The sequence below is a fragment of the Prionailurus viverrinus genome, chromosome D3 (genome assembly GCF_022837055.1).
Source record: "Prionailurus viverrinus isolate Anna chromosome D3, UM_Priviv_1.0, whole genome shotgun sequence".
Classification (NCBI taxonomy): domain Eukaryota; kingdom Metazoa; phylum Chordata; class Mammalia; order Carnivora; family Felidae; genus Prionailurus; species Prionailurus viverrinus.
The window spans coordinates 5,779,940-5,797,295 of NC_062572.1; the positions used below are offsets into that span (position 1 = coordinate 5,779,940).

At 60.5% G+C, this 17,356-nt stretch overlaps 1 protein-coding gene across 25 annotated transcripts in view; it reads left to right on the forward strand.

The window, feature by feature from the left end:
• NCOR2 (nuclear receptor corepressor 2) overlaps window positions 1-17,356 on the forward strand; it is a 217,027-nt gene that overhangs the window by 71,370 nt on the left and 128,301 nt on the right. For all 25 annotated transcript variants that reach the window (XM_047827206.1, XM_047827205.1, XM_047827207.1 and 22 more), the window contains 3 exons: window positions 6,357-6,484; window positions 8,048-8,207; window positions 14,735-14,914. In XM_047827206.1, coding sequence (XP_047683162.1) covers window positions 6,357-6,484; window positions 8,048-8,207; window positions 14,735-14,914 — 468 coding nt within the window. The remainder of the gene's footprint in view (window positions 1-6,356; window positions 6,485-8,047; window positions 8,208-14,734; window positions 14,915-17,356) is intronic.

Genomic DNA, 17,356 nt, shown 5'->3' on the forward strand with positions numbered 1-17,356 from the left:
TCTTCAGATCCTCCGTCCGGCCCAGTGAAAGCGCGTCTGGCGTCGGTGCCCCACCTTGCACTCGAGGGGACTGAGGCCAGGAGACCAAACCGCAGGCCTCAGGTGAGATCGCTGCTGGGAGGCAGTCCGCTTCAGCCTCGGGGTTCTGAGCCCCGGTCCCAGACGCCACTGCCTGCTGGGCACCTGCCGTGTGCCCAGGGCCACGGGAGTGTGCTCCTGGGGGCACACGTTGTCACGTAGCGTCACCTTCTGTATCGGGGTCCCACAGCAACGGCAACAGCGACCGCAAACCCTCGATGACCGAGCACTTGCCACAGGGCAAACGTTCTGTTTAGAACCTTCTACGCGGACAGTTCACTCGCTGCTCTGAATCACCCCGGAGAGGGTCTCGAACGCTGTTTGTGGACCGGGAATGTTTCGTAGGCGAGGAGAAAGGTCCACGTTCTTAACCGTTCTGAGCCTCGGGTTTTTAATCTATAAAATGGTGTCACGGCAGCACCCGTCTCCTGGGTTCTCGTGGGGATTAAGCATAACGATCTGCATGAAATCCTTATGGCAGCGCCTGGCACCCGCTCTGACGGACGTGTCCGTTCGCTGTCGTTATTCCTTGTTACCTCACTGTTACCGCAGCTGCCTGCAGGGGCTGCCTCTCCCGGGGGCCACTGGCCGATGCCTCTGGCTTCTCTCTTGTTGCTGGGCCCCTCCTGCTGGGTTCCCACCCCTCTCCCACCCCTTCCCTGTGGGCACAGCTTTGGAAAGTCCTCCTGTCCCTAGAGCCTCCCCCCTCCACCCCCCGCTGCCCCACTCTCCCGCCTTCCTTCTTGCCCTTTGCCCCAGCTGGGCCCTCTCCTGGTCATTTGGGGTCACTGGCTGACCCATAATGTCTCCGGTTCTGCCCCCACCGGGCTGTCAGTGACGCAGGATGTGGCTGGACAGGCCCCAGCAGTCACCACCCACTCCAGGCAGGAGGCTGAGGCCAGGGGTGAGCAGGGCCCTGGGGCAGCTGTGGGGTGGGGCATTCCTCTCCTGTGTGGTGGCAGCAGTGGGGCCCCGGTCCCTGCTTTGTGTGGGGCGGCCCAACCCTGCTTGTCACCTAAAAGGCAGGAGCAAGAATTCTGGGCACCCCGGGTTGGGGGTGGGTCTTGCTGTCCTGGGCATGTGTCCTGGCTGGAGCCACTTTCCCTTGGCTGGTGGGGGGCTCAGCATTGGGTCTGTAGTCTGGAGGCCCTCCCTCCCCACTGCAGCCCGTGCCCTCTAACGTGTTTCCATTAGCCGATTTTACAGGTGGGGTGAGGTGCCCCCCTTTTCTGAGTCTAGAAGACAGAGGGTGGAAGAAAGGGGAAATCGAGGCACAGGGAGAAAAATGCCCCATCCAGGAGCCAGGTGGGAGCCCAGGGTCCTGGCTCCTTGCATAGTAGCTAAGGCAAGAAGCTGGGAGGAAGGGGAGGGGCCTGGACCCGGTGACCTGTGACCTTCCTGAGACTCAGTCTTCTCTCTCTCTCTCTCTGTCTCTCTCTTTCTCTCTCTCTCTCTCTCTCTCTCTCTCTCTCACACACACACACACACACACACACACACGCACACACACACACACACAAACAGGCTTATCTTCAGGAGTAGCACCTCTTGGTTCCGGAGGCTTCTTTCCATGTGCCCTGGGCCCAGGGCTGCTTGGATGGCGAGTCCACCCTGGAGCCCAGAAGAACCTCCACATCTGGCCTTGAATCTCCGTTCCTTCCCACCTGCTGAGTGACACTGGGCTGCCCACTTGGCCCTGTGGGGGGGGCAGCCTCGGTTTTCCTATCTGAAGTACGGAGTTGTGGGTCTGAGCCTCCGTGGAAGGTGCCCGGGCGGGTTTGCAGTAGTCCTGTCTTTCCTCCTGGCGGGGCGACGGGAGCCCCTGTCCTTTGGGGTGGCAGGACCCTGGACTCAGGGGCCGTGGGAGCCGTCCCGTCTGCTGGCCCGCCACCTCCAGGCTGCCTGCTGTGAGGTTCACGGTGCGGGCGGAAGGCGTGATTCCAGGTGTGCTCTCGGGCAGAGGCCTGGCCGTTCCCCTGCCGGCTTCTGACACCCTCTCGGCCTTTCCGGACACAGAACCCCCCTGTGCCCTGCCCTCTCCACCTCTGTGGTCTTGGCTCCCCTCCCTCACGGATTCGGGACCCCACATCTTTCCCCGTGCGTCTCCCGGGATCGGGGGTCCCGACGTACCTTCCCTGCCTCGCCTTTTGTCAGGCTTCCTAGGGACTTCTCCGAGTCCCCCGGGGCCTTCTGGACTTGCCTGAGCTCTTGTAGTTCTTGTGCTGAACGGATGTATTCGAGTCAAAAGGTGCAAGGTCTGACTTCTGGCGCTGCCGCTTTCTGCTGTGTGGACCCTGGCAAGTTACTCAACCTCTCTGTGCCTCCGTGTAGAGGGGTAGCTAAGAGCACAGCCTCTGGAGCCAGACCGATTGCGTTTCTGCGCTGCCTTAGTGATACCTTGGCTGTGGAATTTTGGACGAGGGGCCTTCCCGCCCTGTGCCTCGGTTTCCCCATCATTTGATGGCGGTCACTGCGGGGTTCTGAGGCTCAGGTTAGTGGACGTGGGCAGAGGCCTTCGCGTGATGCCTGTGCAGCGTCAGCTCCCACGGATATCACGGGACGCCGCTGATGACGTCGGTGACGCCGTTCTTGTGACGACAGCGTAGCGTGAGCGTCCTCTTCCACGTCGCCTGTGGGCTTTTCCTCTAGGGGACACCTCGGCAAACCTCCGTAAACGTGTCGGGCCTCTCGGGCCGTGCGGCCTGTGTCACGACTGCTCAGCCCCGCTGCCCTCATAGCTCCGGAGCTGCAACCGAGAGGCAGAGGAATGGCCGGGGGCCGAGCCCGCCTTGGGCCCGGGGCCCCGTTTCGGACTGCTGCCCCGGATCGGTGCTTCCCGAAAGCTCTGTGGGGAGGACCGGTCCGTTTCAGCTGCACTTTGCCCCAGAGCCAAACTGCACGGAACCCCCGCCCGTCCGGTGCGGGCGCTGGCCGTGGCGAGGCCGGCAGTGCGCAGGCCGGCTGGCGCACGAAGACGCGTGTCTTCCGTACCCACTCGTCGCGGGCAACGGGCTGGGCCCCATGTGGAGCAGCGCCGCCTTGGGTGAAAGGTCAGGGACCCGGGGGCCCGCCTGGGCCAGAGGGGGCCGCGGGCGCGTGTGGGCGCGCTGGTGGGTTGCTCGTGTCCTGAATGCTGCCCGGGGTTTCTCCGCCTCAGCTTTGTGGCCCTTCCTGCCCCCCCCCCCCCCCCCGCCAGTTCTCGGTGCTGGGGGACGGCTCCCCAGAAAGGCCTCTCGGGAGCCCCCGTGCTGGGAGCTTTGTTCATTCATTTAGCACTCAGTAGGCGCCTCGTCTGCCAGTACTTCTGTAGGCCCTGGGAACGGAGCTGTGAGCAAACCAGAAGCATCCCTGCCTCAGGCAGCTGGTGTTCTCATGGGGCAGCAATGAGCAGGGAAGGAGGGGCGAGGGAAGGCGGAGGTTGTGGGGTTCCTAATTGAAGTCAGGCGCCAGGGAGGGAGGCCTCACTGGGAAGCTGACACTGGGATCAAAACCTGAAAGGAACTGGAGGGCCGGGCACGGGGAAATGTGGTTAAGGAATGTTCCAGGCAGAGGAAACAGCACGTGCAAAGGCCCTGAGGTGGGAGCCCCACCTCTCCAGGAGGGGCCCACGAGTCCTTTGCCTGCCAGGTGCGGCTCCAGACGTTTCCTCAGCACCCCCTGGGTGAGAAACCCTATCCCAGGAGCCAGCGAGGAGCTCAGCGTCTCGTAGCACAGCTGCAAAGAAAACCTTTCTCCCGGCCCCTGCCTCCAACATCTCCCAGAATCCAGACCCGGTTTGGATTTGACCCGAGGCCCAGATGCCTCAGCCCCTTTGTCCTTGTGGCTCCTTAGGATCTAGCCAGGGACGTGCCAGATGGGGTTCTCTCCTGGTTAAGTTGATTTTCCACAGCGCCTGTCCCCTTCCTGGGGAGTTTGAGGGGCATAGTTTATCGGCAAGTCCCGATTTCTAGTGTCAGAGGCACCACGGCTGAGGAGAGGCTGGCAGAGGTGGGGGGGGTGGGGGTCTCACCTGAGACCCCCACCCCCCCAATTCTCTGAGCAAGCAGCTCTGCGAGCATGTGGCAAGGGCAGGGCAGGCCCCTGCCCCCCAAGTCTGGCTTGTTGCTGTCACCTTTTGGGGGTACGTTCAGAACCTGCAGTCTGCCCCTCCCCGTCCCTCAGCAGGAAGCCAGCCTGGCCTCAGTCCTGCATCTCAGAACCTCTCCTCCTTGCTGTGTCAGTCACCTAGGCGAGTCGCTTCCCTTCTCTGTGCCCGAGGTCTCATGTTTGTGTGCGACTGTGCATGAGACCCGCCTCATGGCGTCACCGTGGGAATTAAACGAAAAACACGTTTAAAGCTTTTGTCGGCGGGCAGACACGGGCAGTTCGTGAGCTTCTCTCTTGGGACGTCCCCGATTCTGGGCTTCCTGTGGAGCTTCCAGACCCCCCTGGGGGCGGGGGATCCCCGGCTCAGCCCTGGAGACCAGCTTCGGGGCCTAGGGTGGGGTTTAGCGAGGACACCACAGAAATGGCCCCCGAGATGCCCCTCGGAGGGGCTTGGCTGACGAGCGTCTCCCGCTTGGCTCCTAAACTGGGAAACTGAGGCCAGAAAGTTCGTGAAGTGGCCTTACCCCCCCCCCCCGCCCCGCCCCTGCCTGGGGCCCCGTGTGCCCCGTGCCTCTTCCCACCTCCGTTGGCCGACGTAGGTGCTGTCTCGCCGAGGCGTTGGCTTGTCTGTCTCCTGAGGGATCGGACTGTCTCTCTCTTGCCGCTTTGTTCATTTTGCTTTTGCGCGAGAGAGCCGGGCGGGGAAAACCTTCCCCCTGGCAGACGGCAGAGGCTGCCGATTCCTTCTCACACCTCTGCACGTGCGTGTGATCTGGGCCTGGCAGCCTTGCCAGCGTGATCCCAGAGGCCTCGCTCCCTCCCTCCCCCAGGGCCTTCCCCCTTCCTCCTCCTTCCCACCCGCCTCCATTTGCGAGCACCTGGGGCCTCGTGCTAGACATCACAGAGTGGGGGGGAGGGCTGAGCCCTTCTCTGCCTTCCGGAAGCCACCTGTCATCTTGAGGGAGGTCTTTGGAGAGTTACGGAGGGTTTGTGGTAGGAAGCACAGGGACCTCCTTCCGTGCGGTCAGGCACCCGTTTCAAAGATGAGGAAACTGAGGCTCAGAGGGTTGGAGTGACGGACAGTTCCCCCAGCCCGAGGCCCTGCAACCTTTCTTCCCCACATTGGGCCTCCTCAGCGTTTCCAGCCTCCGAGGTCGCTGGGGTCCCCGTTCATTCCATTTACTCGTCTTCTCCGGCCTTTGGCGTCCCAGCCTCTTACGTGCTCGCTTTGGAGGGTCTGAAACGCACACACTCCCAGCACACCTGCCTGATAGCATCTGATCGTCTTTGCAGGAATAACTGCTTAAAAAAAAAAAAAAAAAGCCGGACAACAGGAGCATGAGAAGACCGACTAGACTTTTTTAACGGAAACTTGGGAGAATTAAGAGAGGTGGCCAGAAGAAGATAAATCACACGCGGTGCCCCTCTGCCTAAGCCTCACCTGTGCCAGACATCGCTAATTGATTGCCGCACACAGTGTAACTGAGTGTTCTAGGCAGGCAGAGCGAATCGATTTGGATTGGTACAGCGGGAAGCCGGCCCTGTTTTCTCTTTCGAAACGCTCGTTCCTGTGCTGTTTTAAAAACCCTTTTTAACGCGTCTCGAATCGGAGTGTAGTTGATAATCAGGATACTTGTAACTTGTCAGCGTTTGGTTTTTCCCCAGATGAGAAGGGGTGATGGATGGCACGTTACTGAAGGAGGAGGGTTTTGTCTGAAGCTCGTTTCCCCTTCTGACTTTGGCCGGACACACGTGGGTGGGTTTTCTTTTCACAGACAAGACAGGGGAACCCCAAGGTGGCCCCTTGTTTTGGAAGCTGGTCTTCGAGCCTCACAGACCTGTGCCCTGCAGTCTCATGCACACACCCTATCCCCTCAGTGCCCCGCTAGACACGCGGGCTGTGCCCTTTCCAGCCGCCCGCTACCAGGCGGGCTCGGTGGTCTCATCGGGGAGGAGGGCGTAATCGCACGTGCTGCAGGTGCCAGTGTGGGGCCGGGTGAGGGACCGCGGCGGCACGGCACAGGGTGCATGTTACCGGCGACTGGCCCCGGGCACGCCCTCTGGCCACCCCGGGCGTCCGGAGCCACGCGTGGACGCGGACGTGGCCCCGCGCAGGAGCGAGAGCCCGGCTGCGCCCGTGACCGTGGAGCGGGGCGTCTTGGCTCACCCGCTTCCTCGGCCTCTCGCTGCAGGACGTCGGGCTGCTCGAGTACCAGCACCACCCCCGTGACTACGCCTCGCACCTGTCGCCCGGTTCCATCCTCCAGCCCCAGAGGAGGAGGCCCTCCCTGCTGTCCGAATTTCAGCCTGGGAACGAGAGGTGAGGAGAGGCTTGCACGCCGCCTAGCTGGGAGCCGCGGGGTCGGTCCTCAGGCCGGGGGAGGAGGCAGGAGCGTGCAGGGCTGGTGTTAAGTCGGGGGGCTGCCGTGCTGTGTGCCTGCCCTCGTCCTGGTGCAGCTGTGACTTGGGGCGCGGTTGCGGGGGAGCGGGGAAGGGCCACGTGGCCCTCCGACTTCGCAGCGTGGGCCTTCGGTGGTCTCTGGGGGGGGGGTAGTCCTAGGCAGGAGGGGTCGACCGCCAAGATGCGGAGGGGCGGGGCTGGGGTGCCGGTGAGAGGGACAAGTCCCGCCTGGGTGCACCCGGGCTGCCCCCTCCTCCCTCCTGTTGTCTTCCCCTTTTCTCCCAGTCCCTCTCTGTCCCTCAGCTACCAGCCGAGGCCCTCTGGTGTCTGTCTGTGGCTGGGCCTGCCTGTCCTTAAATCCGGGGGGAAGGGGATGAGCCCGTGCAGCGGGACGGGGACCCCAGTGAGGGGAGGGCCGAGGCCAGAGCAGGGCCCCAAGATGCCGGAGATCATAACAGCACTGACCGCTAAGAGTCCTAAGCTCAGATGTCACGTGCTGGCCCATTCTAGGCTGTGGGCGCACGACGGTAGGCGGCCCTGTCTCCAGGGCAGATGCCTCACAGACACCCACAAGATGACTCCAGAATGAGGCAGGTGACCCATTTGTTAGCTACAGGGTGAGCAAGGTATTAGCTCTCTGGCTGGGGTGGCCAGAAAGGCCTCTCAGGGGAGGGACGTTTGTCCGATATGTAGCCGACCATTCAGAGAGCTGGTAAAGGCCTTCCAGACAGAGGGAGCAGCATGTGCAGAGTCCCGGAGGTGAGCATGTTCTTGGAGTGTTCCGGGCAGGCATCAACTTGAAACGCATTTTAGCAGAGGGGTATTTAGGCTGTCCGGTCGGGAGCAGTAGCCGGGGGCGGAGTCTGTGAGTCCTGGCCATGCTGTGTGTGTTCAGGCAAGGCCATGTCCTCTCTGGCCCAGTTTTGACCTCTGCAGACTGGGGAGCAGGGTTGAGGAGAGCCGGTCGGGAGTGTTCGGCTGGACAGCTCCCGTCTCTGCCCCAGGCAGCTGGCTGAGCTGGGAAGGACGCAAGGCCAGCTTTAGCAGCCAGAGCGCTGTGGTTGGCTAGTGATGTCTGCCCCGGGTGGGGGATGTGCAAATAACAGCATGTGTGTTACTGCCTGTGTTGGACCCACAAGGCTTTTTGGATTCGACCGTGCCCATGAATCACCCGGGGTTCTTGTTTACACGCACGGTCTGACTCTGTAGGTCTGGGGTGGGACTCAAGGCTGTGCGTTTGTAGCCGGCTCCAGGCGGGGCTGATGCTGCTGGCCGCGGGCCGCGCTCTCGGCAGCGCGGGGGTGGGGAATCACCAGTACGTTCTCTTCCTATTAACATAGCGAGTGCTGACTCGTGGGAGGACGAGTCTGGGATCGAAGCTTGCCTCGCTGTGTGCCCTTGGCCAGATGGGCACTTCTCCCTCAGGGTCGCGGAGGGCGGGAGGGCGGCAGCTGCGAGGCCCTGCGTCCTTGCCTCCCGCAGGTCCCAGGAGCTCCACCTGCGACCCGAGTCCCACTCCTACCTGCCCGAGCTGGGCAAGTCAGAGATGGAGTTCGTCGAGAGCAAGCGCCCTCGCCTGGAGCTGCTGCCGGATCCCCTGCTGGCTGCGGGCCCGCCTGGGGGCTCGGAGGACCCGTCCAAGGTAAGGCCCGGCCCCGGCCGGGAGCCCCTGAGGACCCGGGTGCTTCTGCGGCCGCACAGGCTGCAAGGCAAGGGGTGGGGGCGGTGGGCGTGCCAGGTGGGGCACAGCTCGGGCCGAGGGTGCGCAGCGAGAGGAGGGGCCGGGACCGAGGTTGGCTCGCAGGCCGCTTCCTGGCCGGACGGGGGCCTGCTCCTACCTGAACGCGTCTGGCCTGCGGGGCCACCATGCCCCCCCCCCCCGCCCCCCCGTGCCCCGGAGACCTCTTTCACTTTACTCCTCTTTAAAACGGAAAGTCGAGGGGCTCCTGGGTGGCTCAGTCGGCTGGGTGTCCGACTTCGGCTCAGGTCCTGATCTCGTGGTCTGTGCGTTCGAACCCCGCGTCGGGCTCTGTGCTCACGGCTCGGAGCGTGGAGCCCGCTTCGGATTCTGTGTCTCCCTCTCTCTCTCTCTCTCTCTCTGCCCCTCCCCCGCTGGCTCTCTGTCTCTCTCTCTCAAAAATAAAATGAAAATGTAAAAAAAAATTGTAAGTGGAAAGTCGAGCGGAGCTGGTGGGGGCGAATGTGCACAGGTTAAGTGCCTACGGTGTGCTGGTTGGGGAGGTGGCCCTGCTGTTGCAGCAAGCCTCAGGACAGTGGAGGCTGGAAGCTTCTTTGGTCTCCATTTCACACAGAGGAAGCTGACAGAGGTGCTGATGGAGGGATCCCAGCCAGTGGCCCGGACTGTCCATTAGGGTCACCTAACTGCCCCCGAAGCTGTTGTTTACTGTCACTGCCTGGGATGGGCAGGGACCGCGGCCAGGCGACATGCCCGTCCTTGGCCGGCTGAGGGATGGACGTCACTCCTGCACATGCTGAGTGTTTCTCCACAGCTAGCTCGTGAGCAGCCTCCCGCCTGGTGGGTGAGGTCGGTGCTCCTCTCACTGCGGCCCTGGTGGGGCTGGGAGCAGGCGAGGGGGTGGACGTGGCCCACTCGGGCCTGTGGGTCCTCTTCCCTGCCCGATGCCGGATAGGACGGATCGGCGGGATTTCTGGCCGGTGCAGGGCCTTCGCCGGGGGGCTGGCGGGAGAGGAGGGCTCTCGGGGCTCTGACGACGGCAAGACGGTGCTAAGCGGGTGAACCGGGTCCTGTGCCAAGCGAGTGTCGTGCCGTTGCGTCATCTCGGCCCCACTCCCGTGATCTGCGATCTCCTTTTGGAAAGGAGCCCCGGGCCCCAGGCTGAGCGAGCGGGAGCCACTCGCCCACGTCGCCGAAGGCCAGGCAGCCTGGGTCTGCAGCCCATCCCTGCCCGCCAGGCTGCCCTGGTCCTCAGGCTTCCCGTCTGGTCCCGCTAGCTGGCCATCGGCCTCCCTCCTCCCAGTGCCCGCCACGCCCCCCGCCGTGGGCACCTGAGTCTGTCTCCTCCGCTGGGGGAGGGATGTTGCCATTAGAAAAGCTGTTTCCCGAAGAGAGCCTTGGACGGCTAGGGGAGAGGGGTATGTGTGGAGGGGCAGAGGGCCAGGTCAGTGGCCTGGCCAAAGGCCACTCCAGGGAGGTCTGATTTCCTCCCTAGGGACCGGGGCCCCCAGTGGGCTGTGGCCCGAGCTTCTGTCCGGTTCTGCCCAGAGAACAGGCTGCCAGTTGTCTCTGGCCAGCTGCCCGCCCAGCCTGGCTCTCCGGAATGGTGGCTTGGAACCTCCTGATGGTCTCCGTGCCTCTCAGTAGCTGTGATCACCTGCTCGTCCCTCTTCTTGAAGTTCCCTGGTGGGCTCCCTCTCCCTCTGTGAGCCTTAGTCTTTGTGTCTGTTTCCGTTTCTCTGTGTCTGTCTTCTCTTCCTGGACCTTGGGGGTCAGGGGAGTGATGGGCCCAGCACAGGGGCCACCTGGACCCTGTTCTTGCCCCAGGCTGCTGAGAGCATTTGGAAAGTTCGAGCAGATTTGGGCAAGAGAAGAAGCCAGGAGGGAACACAGCTCTGCAAGTGTTCAGATGTTTTTTGCGTCTGCCGTGTGGAATTTAGCCGGACGCATGAGACAGGAATTCAGTGCAATTTTTTTTTTTTTTTTACAGCCCCGCCCCCTGCCAGCTGTGTTCCTTTTTCATATAAAAATGTTCTGTTTTCTAACGCTTCCCTGCCCTTGAGCCGCTGGAGTTTTGTGGTATTGGGCTTCCTTTGGAATTCACCAAACTTTGCTTTAGGGGACTTTAGAGCCATCACGCACAGAACCACTTCTGAAAGTCCCTTTGTGTGGTGGGGCTCTGTTGGCTGAAAGGGACAGAAAACGCACGTCAGACTCACTTCAGCATGGGTCTTGGCTCATACGACTGAAATCCAGGGTTGGTGGGCTTCAGGCACAGCTTGATTCAGGTGACGTGAATGTCACCAGGTCCCCATCTCTTGGTCTGCCATTTTTCCTGTGGTCTTGTGTTAACAAGAAGGCAGTTTGAGACTCCGGGCCTTCCTCTTCCCATGTTCAAGGCCAGCGAAAAGGGAGAGATTCCCCTCCCATCTCCACATTTCCTGCCCACAGCTGTTTCCCTCCTTGCCTGTGTGTGGGGTCCCTGCCTGTCTTGGAACCCATTGTTGTGATTGCCACAAGGGGGTAGACTCGGAGGGTCGGAGGCCAGCCCTGCCCCTTCCTGAAGTTGGGACGAGGGGGGCCTCCCCAGCCACAGGTCTTTTGCTGCCCGTGTCTTTAATTTTGCATAACGCGTTTTTCTCTTCTGTGTTGGCCCGAATTTTACACCAGGGGCATCTGATGGGAAAAATGGTGCCAGCCGCCTACCTGGCGACCGGCTGGGGTGTGGGTTTGTTGTGTTGCTCCTGTGGCTTTGGGCTGAAGTGAATCAGGCCAGCAGCCATCGGGAGAACTATCTGGAGGTCCACTAGCCAGGCTCCCTGGGTCCCAGTCCTGGAAAACCTGGTCCTGGAGAAAGCGCCCTTTGCCCTCTGGGTGTGCCTTTTCTTTTTAAGTCGAGGTGAAATTTACATAACCTGCAATTAACCACATAAAGCGAACAATTCAGTGGCATTTAGTGCAGTCTCAACGCTGGGCAACCACTCGCTTCCACTAGTCCCAGAACATTCTCATCACCCCGAAAGGAGATCCCACACCCATTAGCAGCCACTCCCCATTCCTCCCTCCCCAGCGCCTGGTGACCACCAGTCTGCGCTCTGCGCTCTTTCTGGATTTGCCTGTTGACATTTCCTGTACGTGGAGTCATGTAATCCGTGGCCTTTGCTGTCTGGTGTCTTTCACTCAGCATCGTGTTCTCAAGGTTCAGCCACGTTGTGGCACGGCCCAGGGCTTTGTTCCTTTTTCTGGCTGAGTCACGTTCCGTTGTATGACGATCCGCGTTTTGTTTGTCTGTTCGGCCATTGATGGACCTACTGCATTTTTGCTGATCATAAAAGCTAAGCCTGAGCTTCGAGCGATAAGAAGCCATTGAAGAAGACCCGCTTTTATTCGTCGAGAATTTAAGGAGAAGTTTTCCAGCAACCTTGTCAGCAGTTCCCAGCCGTTGCCACTTGCTTCGTCTGACCCTTGCGCTGACCTTGCCAGCTTTAGGGATGGAGGCCTTCTTTTTGCGAATGTTGCTTTTGAGATCTATTCCTGGGCTGGGATTCTGTCGATCTTCCTTTCTTGGTCCTGGCGGAAGATCCGAGAGGGGAGGGGAGGGAAATGTTTCTTACAGCGGATAATGCTGCTCGGTGCCGGGAACCGCCTCCCCTGCCACCTCGTATCTCAAGAACCCTGGGAAATGACGGAGCCTGCGGGCAGAGACCAGCCGAGTGCCCTGGCCCTGGCCGCATAGAGGAAGGGGCGGAACTCAGTTAGGGGCTGGGGGAGGTGGCGTGAGAAGGCAAAGCGGATTTCAGCTGGCCCAGGAGGTGGAGTGGGGCCCTGTGGGCAGAGAGGATGGCCTGTGCAAAGGCCCTCGGGTGCCAGGGGACGTGAGCTGATTCCGGTTTGGTATGTGTGGGGCCAGGTGCCCGTGGCACTCGTGTCCACCAGCGTGGGCCTCCTGTTGGGGAGGAGTTAGGTCCCCAAGCCCAGCGAGTGTCTTTCTAGGGAATTTTTCATCACACAGTTTGCCACAAATTTCAGGGGTCCTGGACTCTAGAAGAGATCTTGCTCGCGCTTGCCTAGCCATGCCGTTCTTTGAGGTAAATAAAGGCGTGCTCTGGACCCTGCTTCTGTGGTGGAACACCCTGCAGCCTGGTCTCGTGGTCCGCCCACCTCCAGAGGGTACGACTGAAGCCCGACCTCGGCCTCTGGTGCCCTCTGAGCCAGGGTTCCATTGCATTGTGGCTGGTGACCTCAGGCATGTCGCTGAACTTTACTGGGTCTCAGTTTCTTCATCTGGGAAATGGGGAAAACGCTGTTTATTCCTACTTCTTAGGGTATTTGCGACAACGACCTGAGTTAAGACTTGTGAATTGCGAAGAGCAGAGGTTGGCAAACTTAGTAAGTTTCAAACTTAGTGCTCAGCCCGTTCTTGTAAATAAAGTTTTATTGGCACACAGCCATGTTCATTTGTTTGTATCTTGTCGGTGGCTGCTTTCCCAATATAGTGATGGGTGAGTAATTGGGCAGAGTCCAAGATGCAAACCTGAAATATTTTCTACCTAGCCTTTTACAGAAAAGTGTGCTGGCCACTGGCTTAGAACAGCACCAGGCAGGTGCCTTCAGGTTCTCAGTTTCCTCATCTGTGCAATGGGGACAAAGTAGCAGGTCCCTGGAGGGCTGCTGTGGGAGTCTGGTGGGTAAGTTGTGCTGAGAACTGGGATGGGCCGAGTCAGGAGCGGTGCCTGGTTTGCTTTCTGGGGTTTCCCTGTGGAGGTGGCCTGAGCAGCGTGGGGGCCAGGTGGTTGAGGGACTTGGGGCCTTTTCTGCATTTCCCATGAAGGTTCTGAGCGTGGAAGGCCTGGGAGTCCTGATGCCAGCTGTCCCCATGTCTCAGTTGGGAACAACGGGGGCAGAAGGCAAACCCAGTGACATCCTGAGAACCTTGGGCCGTGGACCTTGCCCAAGGGGGGTCTGTAGGGGGGAGAGGCATGGATGTAGGAGAGAGCGGCCTCTGCTAGTCCCGAGATGGGGAGCACTTGGCAGTCCCTGGGGCTGCAGTTGTCCTGGGGAATAATGTGTCCTCTGTCCTCCGGTGCAGCTGCCTGGGGGCGGGGAGGCAGCCGCCTGGAGCTCCTCCCGGGGCCTCCTCTGCCAGCAGCTGCCGGCTTGGCCTTGCGGCTGGCTCCGGGCGCGGGCTGGGTTCCGCCTGTGCTGACGGGCCCGGAGCCCAGGTTGTGGGGCAGGACGGTCTCAGCCACTGCACAGGAGGCACTTGTGTGCCAGGGCCTAAGCTGAGCCCTTTGTGCTTCTTCGCTGGTCCCAGTCTCACAACAGCCTGGGAGGTGGAAATTGTCCCATTGTACAGATGAGGAAAGAGAGGCTAGAAGCAGACTTGATCTGCCTGTGGTCACAAGGCTGGGAGGGGGTCGAGTGGGCTGGGATTTGAACCTGGGGCCATGCAGGCGAGTGCTCGAGTCAGGACTGCGTTTTGTTTTGTTTGTTTTTTTTTAAACCTCCCCCCTGCGCCCCCATATGCTCCCAGCACACTGGGTGCTCAATAAACTTCAGCTGGTGGAACAAAGCGTCAGACAAATAGCCCAATGAAGGATCACCTCGTTTGTTTAACCCAGTTTTAAAAACAGCTTTAGGGGCGCCTGGGTGGCTCAGTTGGTTAAGCGGCCGACTTCGGCTGAGGTCGTGATTTCGCGGTCCGTGAGTTCGAGCCCCACGTCGGGCTCTGGGCTGACGGCTCAGAGCCTGGAGCCTGTTTCCGATTCTGTGTCTCCCTCTCTCTCTGCCCCTCCCCTGTTCATGCTCTGTCTCTCTCTGTCTCAGAAATAAATAAACGTTAAAAAAAATTTTTTTTTAAAAACAGCTTTAGTACACAAAGAGTAACTCTCAAAGAAGGAAAAACAGGAAAATACTAGTCAGTGAAAGTAAGACAGTGTCCCCCACTGCGGACAGCGACTCTGATCTCTCTGCCTCTTGTCCTGTGGTTTTCGTGGAGGTGGGGGCGGTGGTGGGTAGGGGGTACAAAACCAGTCTTGCCCTCTATGTAACTTTCTGTGAAGTTGCCAGTTCGGACAGAGCATTGTGAATAACCGGCCACGGAGGGTCCGCCGAGGCCTCGCCTTCAGGGATCCGACATGCGGGTCTCAACGTGCGGGTCCCGGTGCTCACCCTTGGGGAGTCTGGTTCGGTGGGAGGACACCGGCAGGCAGGTGGGGCAAGAGAGGGGGCGTCTTATGGGAAGAGGGGGTGGTGAAAACTGGCCTACAGGAGGACAAGGGATCTGACCTTTGCGGAGCGGGCAGGGGGCTGGGCAGGGTGCACTGGTGGGAGTGGTCAGCAACCCTGTGTCTGGGACGTGGGGACCGTCGCGACGGGTGTCCGCTGTGGCTGGGAACCTGGGGAGCGAGGCGGGGGGCGCCAGCCGGGGTGCCCCTTGTGCTGACCCCGCGCTCCTCTGCTCTCTGCCGCAGGACCGCAGCCTGGCGGGCAAGCTGGAGCCCGTGTCTCCCCCCAGCCCACCGCACGCCGACCCTGAGTTGGAGCTTGTACCTCCGCGGCTCTCCAAGGAGGAGCTGATCCAGAACATGGACCGGGTGGACCGCGAGATCACCATGGTGGAGCAGCAGATCTCCAAGCTGAAGAAGAAGCAGGTGCGGGCGCTTGGGGAGGCTGGCCCCCCGGGAACACCGGGCACAGGCGTGGGAGCGTGTGCTGAGCCCGCCCACCCGCCGGCTCGTGTCCTTGGCCTTACGCTCCCCGGGCCAGAGTGCCGTTTTGAGGGGCGCGCTGCCGTCCACGGCGGAAATGTTCTAGGTCTGCCCCGTCCGCAAAGGTAGCCCCTGGTCACGTGTGACGCGTGTTGGTGCGGTTAAGGAGCTGAACTTTCAGCTTAGTGTACTTTGAAGCAAAGAAGCCTCGGGCTTTGTACCGGCCAGCACGGGGGTGGGGGCGAGGTCAGGATTCACAGCCAGGCTCTCTGAGGCCTGATCTCCTTTCTGCCGCTTCCCAGTGATGCTCGATGCCCGGGCGGGCAGTTAACCCCTCTGAGCTTCTCTTTCCTCATTCGCGACCTGCCTCTCGCCGGGGCTCTGGAATCGGGACGGGCGGGGCCTCCCAGCCCTGCCTCGGAGCAGTCGCGTCCCCCAGCCTCGGTTTCCTGTCTGTGAAATGGGCCCAGACGTGCCGGCACGTGGCAGGGTTGTGAGGAGGGGACGGGCTCGTGCCGTGAAAACCGATCCTCGCGGGAACTCTGGAGACCAAAGAAAAGTTAGCACAGAGATCTGGGATGTTAATTGTAGAGTTTAATTTTAACAGTAATCGCTATGCACTTAGTTGACGATCCGCCTTTTCCCTGCTCCTCCCATGCTTCCCTTTGGTATCTTCCGGTCTCTGCTCAGACGTCCCCTCCGCGGAGGCCTTTGTAGGAGCTCTCGTCCCCAGCCACCCTCTCTCCCGGGGCCAGCAAATCCAAAGTCCGGCTTGATGCCTGTTTTCGTAAATAAAGTTTTACTGGCACAAAGTCACACGTTGTCAGTGGCTGCTCTCGAGATAGGATGTCAGAGCTGAGTGGTCAGGACAGACACCGGGTGGCCGGGGGATGAAGCCTCTACTCCCGGGGCCTTCCCCGGAGAAGTTTGCCACCCCCGTTGTGCCCCGGCGCCCTTCTTGGTGACCTTTCCTGCTTTGTTACACTGTGGGCTCCCCGCCACGGCGGTGTGAGCAGGGTCCTTGTCTCCCTGCTCCCTGCTGTGCTCCTGGCAGTGCTGGTGCATCGTAGATGCTCGTTAGAAACTGCTGATTGGGCCGCTGTGACACCGGCTTGACCCCGAGAAGCATCTGGGTTTCTCCTGGGAGAAGCAGGGTCACACTTCATGCCCTGTAGGTAAGGGAGTCTGGGCTCCAGGTAGGGTCAAGGGCCGCCCTGGCCACCAGGGGCCGTGAGTCAGGCCAGTTCGGGACCGCGTAAGCAGGGTTGGATGGCTGTATGGGCTGCTGATGGATTCCCAAGGGCATCAGGACTGGTGCTTACACGGAAGAGCTGGGACTGGGGGACGGTCCTGAGGCTGGGCTGCTCATTAAGGTCGAGCAAGGTGTCCCTGACCTGCGGGACAGTACGTGGGTCTGCAAGATGGTGGCTCAGGCGTCCCGAGAGGGGGTCGGGCCCTGGTCGGGGTCAGGCAGCATTTGCACGGGCCGGGGGAGAGTACGGGCACCTTTGGTCCCTCCCGGCCTGGCTTTGGGACGGGGCTATAGCTGCGGGTCGTGTGCATGCGTCTGTGACTGTGGCTGGAAGCCAGGCAGCCCAGCGCAGCCCTTGACGGTTTTTTTTTTTTTTTTTTTAACTGAAATCCACAGAACGTTTTAAAGTGAACAGTTCACTGTCATTTAGCACCTCCACGGTGTTGGGCCACCACCCTTCTGTCTGGTTTCGGGACATTTCCATCTCCTCCCAAGGAGGCCCTGTACCCGTTAGCTGTCATTCCGTGTCCCCTCCTCTCCCACCGGCCGCTGATCTGCGTTTCTGTCTTTACGGGTTTACCCGTTCTCGGTATTTCGTATTAGCGGAATCCTATAACACATAGCAGGTGTCTGCGCTGCCTTCCTTTCTTCCTCTTTTTTTTTTTTTTAAAGTAATTTCCAAGTCCAACACGCGGCTTGAAGTCGTGACTCCGAGATGGTGTCACGTGCTCTACCGACCGAGCCAGCCCAGCGCCCTTTCGTTCCTTTTCAAGGCTAAGTCGCATCCACTGTGTGGATGGACCGCGTTCTGTGCATCCAGTCACGTGTTGATGGACGTGGGGCTGCTCGTACCTCTTGGCTGCTGCGAATAGAGCTGCCGTGACCGCTCGTGTTCACGTTTCTGTGTGAGCTGCTCTGTCCGTTCTCTCGGCTCTGTGCGCAGGGGCGCAATTGCTGGGGCGCCTGGTAGCCCCGCGTGTAACATTTTGAGCATCTGCCCCCTTTTACCTTCTGGCCCCCGGCGCACGGAGGTCCCCGTCTCTTATGTCCTCACCAGTGCTTGTTTCTCTCCGCGTTTCTGTTGGCGTTTACGCCGTCCCGATGGGCAGAAGGGGTCTCTCGCTGTGGTTTGG